Genomic DNA, 14,409 nt, shown 5'->3' with positions numbered 1-14,409 from the left:
CGAACACTAGGTTGGGTTGTGAGACTGGTAGAGGTATTCAGCTTTTCCTCAAATCCTGCGGTCCATAAATTTTGCTCCGTAAAAAAAAAAAAAACAGGATGTGCGATACGCAGTATCATCATACCTAAACGGTAAAGGTAATTCTGAGAGTAGCATGGGATACCTAATTTTGTACATGTTCTTTTACGAAACGAGGAAGAAAATGTTAAAACGTGTGCTTGCTTGCAGTCTAAAGTATCAGAGTTTCTGTTTTGTTCGTGTCAGCTACTGAATTTCAAATACACTGCAACGGCAAGCATTGTAAAGGATCCGCCGATAGCGAATGTACTTCGTTCGATTGCAGAATTCAATAATCGGTTGGACTGAACTTCTTCGAGTTCAAATTCTTCCTAATTTCCTTTATAATGCAATGTTTCATACAGCCATCTCTCTTTGCTTCATAACTTGCGTAATACCTTCTAAGTCCACGTTACCTTCTCACCACTGGAATACCACACCATGCATTTGACGTGACGCCGTGGTGTAACCAATGGGATTTTACACTTCAGCGTCTTTTGCCAGCTCATGCTCTATTAGAAACTCCGTAGTGGGGAGCTGTGGTTTTATTTCGATCGTCTGGCTTTGTTTAACGCCTACACAACGAATGACACCGGAACATTTTTACAACCTGCCATCCCCAGAACAACGCCACCGCGAGCAGAAACCGAAGCAGCGACTAGCAGCACACCTCATTTCCAGGTGGCTGCACTAATCTGTAACGCTACAATTAGGGCGTCTTACATCGCCCCAACCGTTGCCTTGGTGCGTTCAACCTCAGCAATCAAACAGTCGTACTTCACAAGGAAACTTCAGCGCATTCGCAGCGCTTATGCCCAATTCTATTTTAGGACTAGGTCTTCTTCGCTGACTTCACGGGGATTTATCGTATCAAGGATGTGGGTATCTATTAACCACTTCCAGAAAAATTAACGGCCTCTTCGCTCCTCGAAAGCATCGTAGCGAGTCGCAAAATGTATCAGAATGTAAGTCTCAACAAGCGTAAATCGAGAATTTGTCGCGCAGTAAGTCAAATAGCTAGCTAGTCAAATAGCTAACGGGCATAGCTAGCGTCAGTAGAGTTGAGTATTATCCACTTTGTGCCAGAGACTATATTTCTCCGCGATCAGCTCACCTACCCTAAACTGAATAACAGGGTTTTACTTGCCAAAACCACGATTTGATTATGAAGCATGCTGCAGTGGGGTACTCCGGAATAACTTGGACCACGAGAGTTTCCTTAACGTGCCGCTAAATCTAACTACATGATTGTTTTCGCGTTTCGCCCCCATCGAAATGCGGCTTCCATGGGCGGGAATCGATGCCGCGACTTCGTGCTTGCCGCCCAACACCGAGCCACTAAGCAACCACGGCCGGTGGCCAAACTAGCCTCTTGGTCAACTAAAAAGAAGGGTATGTGAACATACCGTTCTTCATTTTGATGAAGAGCACATTTTAATGTCTTAGCGCTCTTAGGATACCTAATGCGCTTTCGGGTTCACGCACATCGTGACCCAAGATGGCGACGGGTTCACTGAAGAGTGCCACATGCGCAGTGGATTCACGGTGCAGGTCAATGAAGCGCTGGTGTATGAAGGCATTCATTGAAAAAATAGCACATATCAAGTGCGTTTGTGCCGCATTCTGTTAAGGCGTCGGGTCGCTGTCCCTGAACCATTTTGACGTGGGCTCGATTCCACTCTGCAACGGAGAAATTTAAGGGATCTTTCTTTCCGTCACTGTCATTGGCACATACCTTTCTTTCCGTCATTTGCACATACCTGGTTACATCAGTTGCCGTCAAAGATGTTCATTGTAAAGCGGCACTCGCCTTCTGGCACATACCAAGTCACCCAAGTCGGTATAAAGAGAATCATTGAATACCGCCACAGACCGTGTCGCACGTGCACAGTGCTCCAAGTCGGCGTCACGGAGTCTCATCGAGCAACGGTGTTTACCTTGTGACGCATCGGCAGTGACGCATGAGGCATGAAAGGGGTTGGTTGAAGATCGACACGTATGCATAAACTGCCACATACTCAGCGACGCAAGTTAGCCCGGTGGTTGGTTTCAATAACCAGTGACGACGCGCACGGTGAGTTTGTGTGTGTATGTGTGTGTACACGCACGCTCGCCATCGGGCTTAGCAACCCAACACCAACCTCCCCCCCCCCCCCCAATTCCTTCGCCCCTAAGGTGGTTAAATAATATCCTAGGTCGGTGCCACCTCATACCTTTGCGTTTATTGCTCATGCAACGTAACAGCATATCCGTCGCGCTCATTTTTTCTTTTACAGCGATCTGTTAAGGGCTATTTCCACACTACCATGTCCGCCTGAAGAAAAAAAAAAGAATATATTGCAATGCAGGGCCGACCCGCGGCGGAAGGGAAGCAAGCTTTAGGCACTCCTCATGCGTCAGCCGATCCCGAAGATAGAGCAATGCCGGGCCGACCGGCGGCGGAGGAACAGTTCGCCATTGAAAGGTGCCCGCATGCAGAGCTTCGCTAGTCATCCTTCTTCACAGAAATAGAGGGCACTGAGTATTTTTTTTCGAACGTTTGCCTTGACGTTCTTGACGTCAAGGCAAACGTTTGACGTTCTTGACGTTCTTGACGTTCCAAGCATATTACTGATGTGAGTTGCGGAATCGCCAAATGCTGATAATGAAGAGGACGCAAAGCCGGATTTGACAATAAGCAGTGAACATCTACTAGTGATAACAAAGGAAGCCCATGAAGACAAGACTCGATATAACACAAATAAGAGTCTAACGTCAAGTAGGGGGTATTGATGTTCCGCGATGAATAAGAAAACATAATGCCCTTGTCCTGAAGATCTTGTTGAACTGTCTGATGAAGAGCGAAATATAACGAATTATTAAACGAAAGTGGAGCAAGAATTGATACATTTGACATGCCTCTGGTTTATTTAGAGATACACTAAAGGCAACGTCATACTAAGTTCAAAAGATTTATTTTAAGGCTTGGAACACCTGAACAGAGAGCGCTTCTGCGGCTCTACGTGGTTAGATATTAGTGTAGCCATGCAGATTCGGTCATTTTTTTAAACCTGTTGTGTATGTAATGTTCAGTACTTTCCATATGTTATCATCCTGGTAGCATGGAGCCGTCATTGTGATTAAAATGTTTGTATTGTCTTTTGTGGCAATGAACGCCTAATTAAGAGGACCATGCAGGTGGGGCCAGCACATCTTACCAATAAAAAATCAGAAGGTCGCCACACCGACGCAGCTTTCAATTCGTTGAAAGTGAAGTGCTCTTAAACATGGCACATACCCGCCGTCTCTGCCAATTGCAGCAGTCGTCGTCTTTCTCGGTTCTACGAGGCACGCCCGTAGTCAACCTCGCACGAGGTGGCGCAAGCACCAGAGACTTTAAAAGGCAAAAGAAGAGGTGGATAAAAATCGTGCCGGTGCAACCAGCGGTCCTTCGGCGAAGCCACGCTTAGAGCAAGCTGCAACATGGTAAGATGCACTCGCAGTGAAGCTTGCGCGATATCTGGTGGCAAATACGTGGCACGTAATCGGACAGGTCCTTGATCGAGAAATAGGAACGAAGAGGTCCGCGCGGTGGCTGGCATAGCGTCCAGCCCGAGTAACTGTCGCCAGAGCAGAGAAAGCTACTGGTCGCGTCACCCAAAGAAACAAGACAACCATGAGGGATCCTCCTTTATCGGCCTCTGGTTTACCCGATAATTAATAGAAACATTGCAGTAGGATTAGCAGCGCTCTGTCGGTGAGCAGCGCTATCGGCGAGGTGGACCACGCGGCTTGCTCTCGTTTCTAATTATCGAGTCTAAATATTCTAAATATCGACTCAGGTAGTCGCTGTAGGCTTGGTCCACACAGGTATTCTGGATTTGATTTCAAGACAACCGTGGACTAAGTCAAGACGAGCGAAATTAAGAGTAAAACGCGAGAGGAAAGGACTGCGCGCATCCGCGGTCTTTATCACGTGACTGGTTAACGTTAAGAAGGGCCGAAAGCTCACGTTTCTGCAACGATACCTGGTGGTTTAGTAGCGGCAGGCATCTTTAAAGCACAAATTGGTCGCTACATTTCTGCGTAGAACTTACTTTTGCAACGTTTTGACATTAGTACTACCTTTATTTCGAGCTTAACATTCACACCGCAATTCATACCACTGATTAGTCTGAAAGTTTCGTCGACCAAACGGTATTACCGCCACATCCCGACAGGTTTCAAATACCTTCTATACACTGTTCCATTTTCAAGATTTTGTACCCCGCAGCTGAAGAAGAAGACCAGCCGATTGGCCGCGGACTTGAACCGCCAGGACGGCGAAGTGGAGCCCGAGATGATTACGCTCACCGACAGCTCGGCCTGTGGCTCTAGCTGGATCGAGCAAGACACACAGGAGACGAGCTGTTCGACCGATCCAATGTTTCCTGGAGCACCAAAGAAGCACAAAGTGAAGGAACCGAAGCTCGAACAGCACCGACAGCAACGCGGCCGGCGTTCGCGGTCCCCGTCGTCTGTAGTGGAGGTGCCGGAGGGCCTTCGGCACTGCGTCCTGAACATACACAGCCCGGCACCAAAAGGAAGGCGACAGCAGTGGTGAGAACGTGTTGATATCGTTCATTCATTGTTAGCTCGACTTTGTTAGATATTGTTACGTAGGAAGACACCGACGAAAAGCTATTTACAAGTATATTTACAAGGCTATACGCCGCAGTTGACCAAGAGGCAACAGCCCGCGCTAGCTTCCAATCGTCGTCTTCTTCTTCTTCCTGCTCGGCTCTTGGTCATTGGGAATACTACCCCGTAGCACTAACCCCGGCGGCAAAAGCGCCGTCCCGGAGCGACTAAAGGCTGGACTCTGAAGCAGTGTAGTAGCTCTTGAGCCTACTGACGTGCACGACATCACTAGACGCCAGAGTAGATGACGAGGTTGAGCTCACAGGAGCAATTTCATAAGTCACAGGCGTCACCTGGCGCAGCACGCGGTAGGGCCCTGTGTATCGCGAAAGGAGCTTTTCGGAAAGTACAACGTGACGACAGGGCGACCACAGGAGCACCAGTGCACCAGGCGAAAACTGTACGTCACGGTGGCGGGCGTTGTACTGACGCTGCTGCGTGGTTTGCGAGTCCTTCAGTCGAGCACGGGCAAGCTGGCGTGCATGATCGGCGAGGGCGATGGCGTCGCGCGCATACTCGGTTGTTGAGGTCGCAGAAGGAGGAAGTACCGTGTCAAGGGGCAAGGTCGGTTCGTGACCGTAGAGTAGATAAAATGGAGAAAATCCGGCGGTGTCGTGCCGGGAAGAATTGTAAGCAAATGTGACGTAAGGAAGGGCAACGTCCCAGTCGTGGTGGTCCTTCGAAACGTACTTGGACAGCATGTCGGTAAGAGTACGGTTTAAGCGCTCTGTCAGGCCATTGGTTTGAGGATGGTATGAGGTAGTCAGCTTGTGTTGAATAGAGCAGTAACGCACAATGTCGGCGATAACTTTCGAGAGGAAGTTACGACCACGGTCAGTAAGCAGCTGTCGCGGGGCGCCATGCACTAAGATAATGTCACGCAAGAGAAAGTCCGCGACGTCAGTGGCGCAACTGGTAGGAAGAGCCCGCGTGATAGCGTATCGGGTGGCGTAATCAGTTGCGACGGCTACCCATTTGTTCTCAGAGGATGACGTGGGAAAGGGACCGAGGAGGTCTAATCCAACACGAAAAAACGGTTCCACAGGGATGGGGATCGGCTGGAGATGACCGGGAGGTAGCACCTGAGGCGTTTTCCGACGCTGGCAGGGATCACATGCAGCAACATAGCGTCGGACGGAGCGAGCAAGACCAGGCCAATAGAAGCGGCGACGGACGCGGTCGTACGTGCGGGTTACGCCAAGATGTCCTGCAGTGGGTGCGTCATGCATCTGAAAGAGCACAGTCTGTCGTAGATGTTTTGGCACGACAAGAAGAAGATCAGGGCCATCAGGGAGGAAGCTCCTTCGGTACAGAATGCCGCCCTGGAGGACATATCGGCGAACGGATGCGTCGGTAGGTGTAGAGCGCAGACGCTCGATGAGTACTCGCAGCGATGGGTCTCGGTACTGCTCATCGGCGATGTTAGCGAAGGCAGACACAGAGAAAATGCCGTCGGCGGTACTACTGTCGGCGTCGTCAGGCTCGTCTACCGGGTAGCGAGACAGGCAGTCAGCGTCCTTGTGTAGTCGACCAGATGTGTAGGTGACAGAGAACGAATATTCTTGGAGGCGTAAGGCCCAGCGACCAAGTCTTCCTGAAGGGTCTTTCAATGAGCATAACCAACAAAGCGCGTGATGGTCTGTGATGACGGAAAAGGGTCGGCCTTATAAGTATGGGCGGAACTTCGCAACGGCCCAAACGTGGGCCAGACACTCACGCTCAGTGATGGAATAGTTGCGCTCCGCGGGTGAGAGGAGCCTGCTGGCGTAAGCGATAACACGGTCGTGGCCACGCTGGCGTTGTGCCAGTACTGCGCCAATACCGTGACCGCTGGCATCAGTACGGACTTCGGTAGGCGCAGAAGGATCGAAATGGGTCAGAACGGGAGGCGTTGTGAGAAGATTGATGAGAAGCGAGAATGCAGAGGCCTCCTTATCGCCCCACTGGAAAGGGGCGTCTTTTTTCAAAAGCTCGGTTAGAGGTCGTGCTATGGCCGCGAAATTTTTGACGAAACGGCGGAATTACGAGCAAAGGCCGATGAAGCTCCGCACATCCTTGACACACTTCGGAACAGGGAAGTGCGTAACAGCATGGATCTTGCCTGGGTCCGGTTGCACTCCGTTCGCGTCAACGAGATGTCCAAGGACAGTAATCTGGCGACGGCCGAATTGGCACTTCGATGCGTTGAGTTGCAGACCGGCTCGCCGAAAAACGTCCAGGACTGCTGAGAGGCGCTCGAGGTGCGTAGCGAATGTTGGGGAGAATACTATAACGTCGTCCATGTAGCACAGGCATGTGGACCATTTGAAACCGTGAAGAAGGGAGTCCATCATGCGTTCAAAAGTGGCAGGAGCATTACATAGGCCGAACGGCATCACCTTGAATTGATAAAGACCGTCGGGTGTCACAAAGGCAGTCTTCTCGCGGTCGAGATCGTCCACGGCAATCTGCCAATAGCCAGAGCGAAGGTCAATAGAGGAGAAATAGCGAGAACCGTGGAGGCAGTCAAGGGCGTCATCAATCCGTGGTAGGGGATACACGTCCTTTTTGGTAACCCTGTTAAGGTGCCGATAATCCACGCAAAAGCGCCATGAGCCATCCTTCTTTTTTACCAGCACAACCGGTGACGCCCATGGACTACATGACGGTTCAATAATGTTCTTGGCAAGCATTTTGCGAACTTCGGTGTGAATCACTTGACGCTCAGCCGGTGATACTCGATACGGGCGGCGATGAATAGGAGGGGCATCTCCGGTATTAATGCGACGTTTAACAGCTGTTGTTTGGGCCAAAGGACGATCGTTAAAGTCAAAAATATCTTGGTAGGACATCAGAACGTGGTAGAGCGCACGAGCGTGCTCGGACGGCCTGTCGGGTGCAATCATTTTCTGTAAGTTGGCGATGGTACAAGTTGCCGACTGCGATGGTAGAGGAGGATCGGTTGAATTGTCGTCTACTGAAATCGATGCTACAGAGTGATCCTCGAATGAGCAAAGTTGGGCCAGAGACATCCCGCGTGGCAGCACTTGTGTCGTCAAGGCAAAATTGACCACTGGCAGGCAGACGCAATTCGCCGTAATAGATAAAATAGTATGAGGTAGTGTGATCCCGTGTGTGAGGAGGACGTCTTGCATAGGAGCCGCGATGTAGGGACCGTCGGGCACTGGTGGGGATGACACGAAGTCAACGTAAGTCAGTGCCGAAGGTGGCAAACGAATGAAGTCGACGGAACTGAGGCGAGGAAGGTGTTGTTCAGCGGGATCCAGAACAGGCAGGTCAAGGCGGAGAGTACTGGCGGAGCAATCGATGAGAGCAGAATGTGCGGAGAGGAAGTCGAGGCCGAGGATGATGTCGTGGGGACAGTGAGCGATGACTGTGAATAGCACGGTAGTGGAGCGATTGGCGAAGGAGACGCGGGCGGCGCACATACCAATGACGGGGGCTGTTCTGCCATCGGCGACACGGACAACAGGCGTCGTGGCGGGAGTGATTATTTTCCTCAGCCGGGTACGAAGATCCGCGCTCATTACCGACAAATGCGCCCCAGTGTCTATGAGAGCCGATACAGGAACACCGTCGACTTGCACGTAAAGAAGGTTCAGATGAGTGGGCAACGTCAGGAGAGGATTTGGCGGCGTAGGGAGCAATGCAGCGTCACCTCGAGGCGCTGCATCGTCTAGTTTTCCGGCTGGGAGCGGCGTCCGAAGGGAGTCGGCGAATAGGAACGACGGGGCTGGGGAGAGCGAGATTGTCGTCGTTGGGGCGAAGGTGAACGAGAATAGGGGCGGTTCGGCGCAGGAGAATCGGTGGCGGCATTATCTGAGCGGGCAGCATAGCGACGAGAAAGGCCATCTGGGGGGCGAGAGTAGGCAGTAGATGTAGACTGGTTCAGGGAACTCCAGCGACTGCGGCAGTGCCGAGAAATGTGCCCAATTCGATGGCAGTGAAAACAAATTGGCTTGTCGTCGGCAGTGCGCCATTCAGAGGGGTTGCGGAAACGTGGTGCGTAAGAAGGTGCGGGACGGGGAGGAATCGAAGATGCCGGGTGGGGATCAGGGCGATGGGCCGAGCAGATGGTGTGAATACCCATGTTGGCGAACTCCTGGCGGACAACTGCCTGGATCAGGGAAACAGTGACCGCAGGTGCATTGGAGGGGCCGGAGTCGAACGCAGCCGGATAGGCGGCCTCGAGCTCACGCCGGACAATCCTGGTAACATCGCCAGTGTTGTTGGGACAAGGAGCGTCGGCACAGGAAGATGTCGCTGGGGTGTTGGGCAGACGCGCAAACTGTTGGTCGATACGTCGGCTTTTAGCAAATTCCAGGCGGCGGCACTCTTTTATAACTGCATCCTCCGTCGCGACGTTGTTAAATACGAGCAAGTTGAAGGCGTCATCGGCAATGCCTTTGAGGATGTGGGAGACCTTGTCGGACTCAGTCATGTGTGCGTCAACTTTGCGGCAGACAGCCAAGACGTCCTGAATGTACGTGACGTAGGGCTCCGTTGACGTCTGCACACGACCGGAAAGCGCCTTCTGCGCGGCAAGTTGGTGACCGTAGGGGTTGCCGAACAAGTCTCGAAGCTTTTGCTTAAGCGAATCCCAACTGGTCAGCTCATCTTCGTGCGTCCGATACCAAACTCGAGGTGTGCCACCGAGGTAAAAGACGACGTTGGCGAGCATGATAGTTGGGTCCCACCGGTTATTGCGGCTGACGTGTTCGTAAAGGCTGATCCAGTCCTCGACGTCTTCCCCATCTTTTGCCGAGAATACGCCAGGATCACGGGGAGCGTAGAGGGTGATGTAGGTCGTCGAAGTGGCAGCAGGTGTCGGAGCTGGTGGTGTCGGGTTGGCGTCGCCGGGAGCCATGAAGGTAGGCTCGACGTACCGTCCACTGCGAAGCTCCGTGACGAGGTACAGGGAACGTCCACCTCCACCAAATATGTTACGTAGGAAGACACCGACGAAAAGCTATTTACAAGTATATTTACAAGGCTATACGCCGCAGTTGACCAAGAGGCAACAGCCCGCGCTAGCTTCCAATCGTCGTCTTCTTCTTCTTCCTGCTCGGCTCTTGGTCATTGGGAATACTACCCCGTAGCAATATTAATAGATGTCGATAGCTTTATATCGATAGCTCGAAACGCATTGGGAGGAGGGCTTGGGGACAAATTGGGAGGAGAGCTGCTCTTGGGAATTTCTCCGTTTTTGAGACCGAGTCCATGATAACGGGCATGGTAATCAGAAAAAAAAGAAAGCTATTCGCTTTTAGAGACCAGGATTGCAGAGTACGCGCACGTAAGGCACAACAATGAGTAACAAAATGCGGTGAAATACTGTCGAGCCACCCGGAACACGAGTGTAGGGAAAAGTGAAGAATCGCACCGCACATAATTGCACAACGCCAAGCAGCCCATCGTAAACGGCCGAGCTGCGCAGTTCAACAAGCTCAACAATATAGCCACGCAGCTTGGCTTCTGTGCGCCTTGTCGTTCTATCGTGACGACATTTCACATCGTATCATACCATGGCTTCCCTTCCACGCATTTCAGATGTACACTATTACAGTATTACTTGGTGCTTTTGCACAGTACGTTCGAGGGATGTTTCTTGGTTCATTCAGAGAAGCTTCCGTTTAGAGGAACTCACACATTTCAGCGGAATCTGATTCCCTAAACAAAAATAATGCATGCAGTAGGCATCGGAGCCCCTGACACTTAAATAAGCTCAACAACAACCACGTCAGCTTTAGTAGGTCACACTGTTGTAGGTGGCCGAACGTTGTTCTGAAGGCGCGCATTGCACAAGGATTTAATTCCCTTCGAGTTCCTGCACCATGTTCTGCCTGACTCTGTTCCTTGAGAGGAAGACATTCACTTCGAATACGCGGTGGGAGCGGAAAAATCATGTTCCTTCGGATTCAGAAGACTCGCTTCGACTGTGTTTGTTGCATCTGGGCGCGGAAATAAAATGAGGGCTACCCATGGGTGGGCAAATACGTGCCATCGCATGAGAGGTCTGCGGTGTGTTAAGAATAACATGCTGTAGGAATTGATGGCGCTGTGTGGCGCTTCCCGGCCGCCTAGTATGACGGTCGCGTGGCGCGTTGGTAGCCGAGCTGCTGTGAGTCTCTTGTCAAGATGCTACGCCGTTTAGTCTCACCATAGCTTCGCTTATAGCGACTACCACAGCGCTTGGCATCTCTGCATGATATTAAAGATGGCAGGAGAAGAAGTGTCTGCCCTTCGGGGAGTAGACCAGCGAAGAAAGCGTTCGTATGCCACTCTCGTCACCATGTATCAATTCTGTTCTCTTCGTGCCACTTTCGTCGCGGCGTTATGTAATTTCTGGGGTTTTGCGTGTCAGTGCACGATCTCATATATAAAGTACGCCGTAGGTAGGGGGATAATGTGATTAACTTGTACCACTTGTCTTTATGTAACGTGACCCAGAGCCTAACTATGCGATTCTGTTTGCATTTCGCTCCTATCGAAATAAGATTAGGGCTACAAAATGCCTGGAAAATTACACTCTTGCTGTGTTAGCACGAAGTGCCATCTCCGTGCTGAGTTCTTGCCAGAAGGGATTGTATGCGTCATATATTCAGACGACTCAAGGAAAATTGTTCTTATTTACCCTCGAAGCCTTGCTGGCGTTGGCGTAAGGTGTTGATCAATCAATTGATCTCAGCGTCCCTAGAAAAAACGCAAGCCATCAGAGGCGGGTAAGTGCAAGGTTTCGATTCTTTTGGCAAGCTTGCGTTCTTTCACGTGTGCATGCCCATATTTAAACGAACGTTCTTTATATCTGCCCTCTAGAAGTAAGACTACCCAAACGGTGCCTCGTACCCAGTTTCATGTGCTAAGCAGATAAGTCATAGATACTCTGTCACAATGGCGAGTGTTGGGCGCTTGCTTACGTCTCGCAGGTACGCCATGTGGTTCGTCCAGGTGTCGGTCGTAGTCGTGGCGCTGATGGTGGCCACTTCCATCGCCCTGGTGTTCACACTGCGCGACGCCGATGTCCAGGATGAAGAAGGTGGTCGACACTTGGAGGACTACGGCAGTTACTCCGTTGCCGATGGGAAAAAAACATTTGATCCCGCCATAAATGCACCCCACAGCGCCCACGGCCAGGGCCAAGGCCCTCGGACCGATGGCAGGAAGAACATGCGCGCAGACGAGCCAGCCGTGGTAGCTGTCGGTTCCGCTTCCACAGGAAGCACTGAAAGTGGCGGATCCTCGACGTCACCAATCGGAAATGCTGTCCCGAGTTCGCCAGCTTCTGCCGGGGTTATATGGCTAGACGACGGAACTTTCGCGGGAGTGCGTGCGCAGGCTCTTCCGTGGTCTCCACCAGATGGCGCTTCAGAACTGGATGGGGGACGCCGACGCCCTCCTGCGTCGGCTGGCGAGAAGGGCCTTTCTACGGTGGCGAGAGGCGCAGACGAGTTTTCGTCGTCTTCTCTGGGCGAAGGTAAACAGGACACGACTTACCCAAGGAGCGGCAGACGCCTGAATCGATTGGACCGAAAGGCTATAGCAAAGAAAAAAGAACTTATGGGGCTCTTGGGAAACTAAAACAACCAGCCGTAGAATTGTGGTTACCGTAGCCCCACTGTCCATCTTTCCACGCCCTTGCCCGCGAAAGTTTTTGGCCATGGATACAACCGATTGGCTTGTCAACGTGGACTGTCGTCTCTGCCGATAAGAATAAACCTCGCTTTAAATCTTCAGTAAGTGAACGCGTATGCCTATGTTGACATGCATTTTTTTTTCTTGGTAGCATTGAGCTACTGGGCTCGTCTTATCAGAAACAAAGAGTTTTCAATTGAATTAAAGTTTTGTCAGAATGCAGGCTACCATAACGTGAAGAGATATACATGCTAAGTACACCGCAGTGAACTTTCAAGAACGAAGGAAGAGATCTTGCAGAAGAGCCTTGTGCAACTTCCGGTTCTGAAAAATTACTCAATGGAGATTTCACACACAAGTCAGATACGTGTTTTGAAAGCAGTGCGGTATGTGATGCCAACGCTGGGTTTCTTGCTAGATTAGTGCGAGCAAACGTAAAAAGGTGTGTGTGTTTCCTAGGTATTGGATAAGCAATTTCTCGGCTCTGATATTCAACTGCACTGAAGACGCCAGGGAACATAAATGTTACAGTGGTAACCATCGTACCTCATTGAATTTTGCCACTCAATCTTTGCCGGAATTCTACATCACGTGGAAGTTAAAACTTATGCTGTATATAAATTCTGATGGTTCTAATATAAAATATGTTTACTAAAGGTTAGTTAATGAAGAATAACTGAGTAAATTGGCTATAAATAGCATCAATAATCGTTGAATGAGGAATTGTTTAATAAAGGAAACTGATGGTACTATTATCGACAACATTCGCCATAGTATTGCGATAAGGAAACTGCCGATATCGCAACAATAACTTTATCGTTATTCGTGCTGTCAATAGTACTATGAATAGCATTACGATAGTTCGCTACTCACAGCGGTATCTGTAAAGCTGCAATTCTTGGCTAGCGGTATTTGCAAAAGCTTCACGTGAACTCACCGAAAGTAACTATCAGTTGACGCAGTTGGGGAACACAGGAACGTCATAAACGTCATCACGTTTATGATGCTCTGCCACGTTGCTTCATTTTGCCTTACCAATAGTGCACTATTGACGGCGCTATCGATAGTGCGTTCGATAGCTCTTGTGATTGTGTCCTATCGACGGTACTACGCACGATGTTTTTGCAGTATTGATAATTATAATATGATTCAAGTATTGATAGTTGTGCATCGCTGCTATGCATCCTTCAGGACTTCGTTATCGCCTGCTTATATGTCGAATCGGTCACCTTACGTTTGATCTTGCGCTGCTGCATACCCAATTTAGTAATGAAGTTCTAGAGTCTCAAAGCAACACGCAAGGCTATGAACGACGTCGTAATGCCGAGATCTTAATTTCAAACCCCTGGTATTTTTACCCCCGGGCCCAAAGCCTAGAACACGGGTGCTCTCACTTTAGGCTTTCATAAAAATGCCGTCGCCTTTGCCACAAATGAGGCCCCGTGGTCCCGCTTTTAGCAGCTAAACAGTGCAGTCACTGAGCCTCCACGGCATGTCGTTGTGTGCATAATAAAATTAAACCTCGCTGGGCAACTTCATACTTTCGGTAGTTTGAGAATTAGGTGTCCGCTGGGCCAAGTGCTAAAAAAATCACGTATCTGGTGGGGTTACGGATTGAATAATACAGTCGAACTCGGCCGATTATTGTAAACATCGTCAGAATAGCGAATCATGCTCTATACAGAACAAACAAACCATTTCTTTAACCAACATTTATGCCCTTTTTACTTGTTTTATCCAACCCGACAATCGATATACGGAACTCTTATGTCCACAATTTGTATCGTAAAACAGCGGCATAGGAGTGGCTGCAAAATTTCTTTTTTTAATTTTTAGGAAACTTCCATGGGGGCCGAAGTGCTGTTATCATTGATCGGGTTCCATATATCCGGCTTGTTTGTTCCTCACACGGGCTTCTGCAAATGTGACATCGGAAGGATTCAGTCAGGTCAAAAAAAGTTTTCTTTCGTGGTTTTGTAACGGAACGCACAGCAAGGCCCGCCCAATTACATGCCCGCGCTATGACGAACGTAAATTAATTTTATATTATGTTTAGAGGTC

General features: G+C 50.0%; 2 protein-coding genes across 2 annotated transcripts in view; one reads left to right on the top strand and one right to left on the bottom strand.

Moving 5' to 3' along the window:
• The window catches only part of LOC135920722 (adhesion G protein-coupled receptor E1-like), a 506,714-nt gene that overhangs the window by 310,206 nt on the left and 182,099 nt on the right, over positions 1-14,409 (bottom strand). The window lies entirely within an intron of this gene.
• LOC135920732 (uncharacterized) lies at positions 3,388-12,449 on the top strand. The gene is made up of 3 exons (XM_065454964.1): positions 3,388-3,522; positions 4,310-4,635; positions 11,643-12,449. The coding sequence occupies exons 1-3, from the start codon at positions 3,520-3,522 to the stop codon at positions 12,292-12,294; spliced, it is 981 nt and encodes a 326-aa protein (XP_065311036.1). The 5' UTR covers positions 3,388-3,519; the 3' UTR covers positions 12,295-12,449.

Source organism: Dermacentor albipictus, chromosome 6, assembly GCF_038994185.2.
Source record: "Dermacentor albipictus isolate Rhodes 1998 colony chromosome 6, USDA_Dalb.pri_finalv2, whole genome shotgun sequence".
Taxonomy (NCBI): Eukaryota; Metazoa; Arthropoda; class Arachnida; order Ixodida; family Ixodidae; genus Dermacentor; species Dermacentor albipictus.
This window is presented reverse-complemented; position numbering and strand designations above follow the sequence as displayed.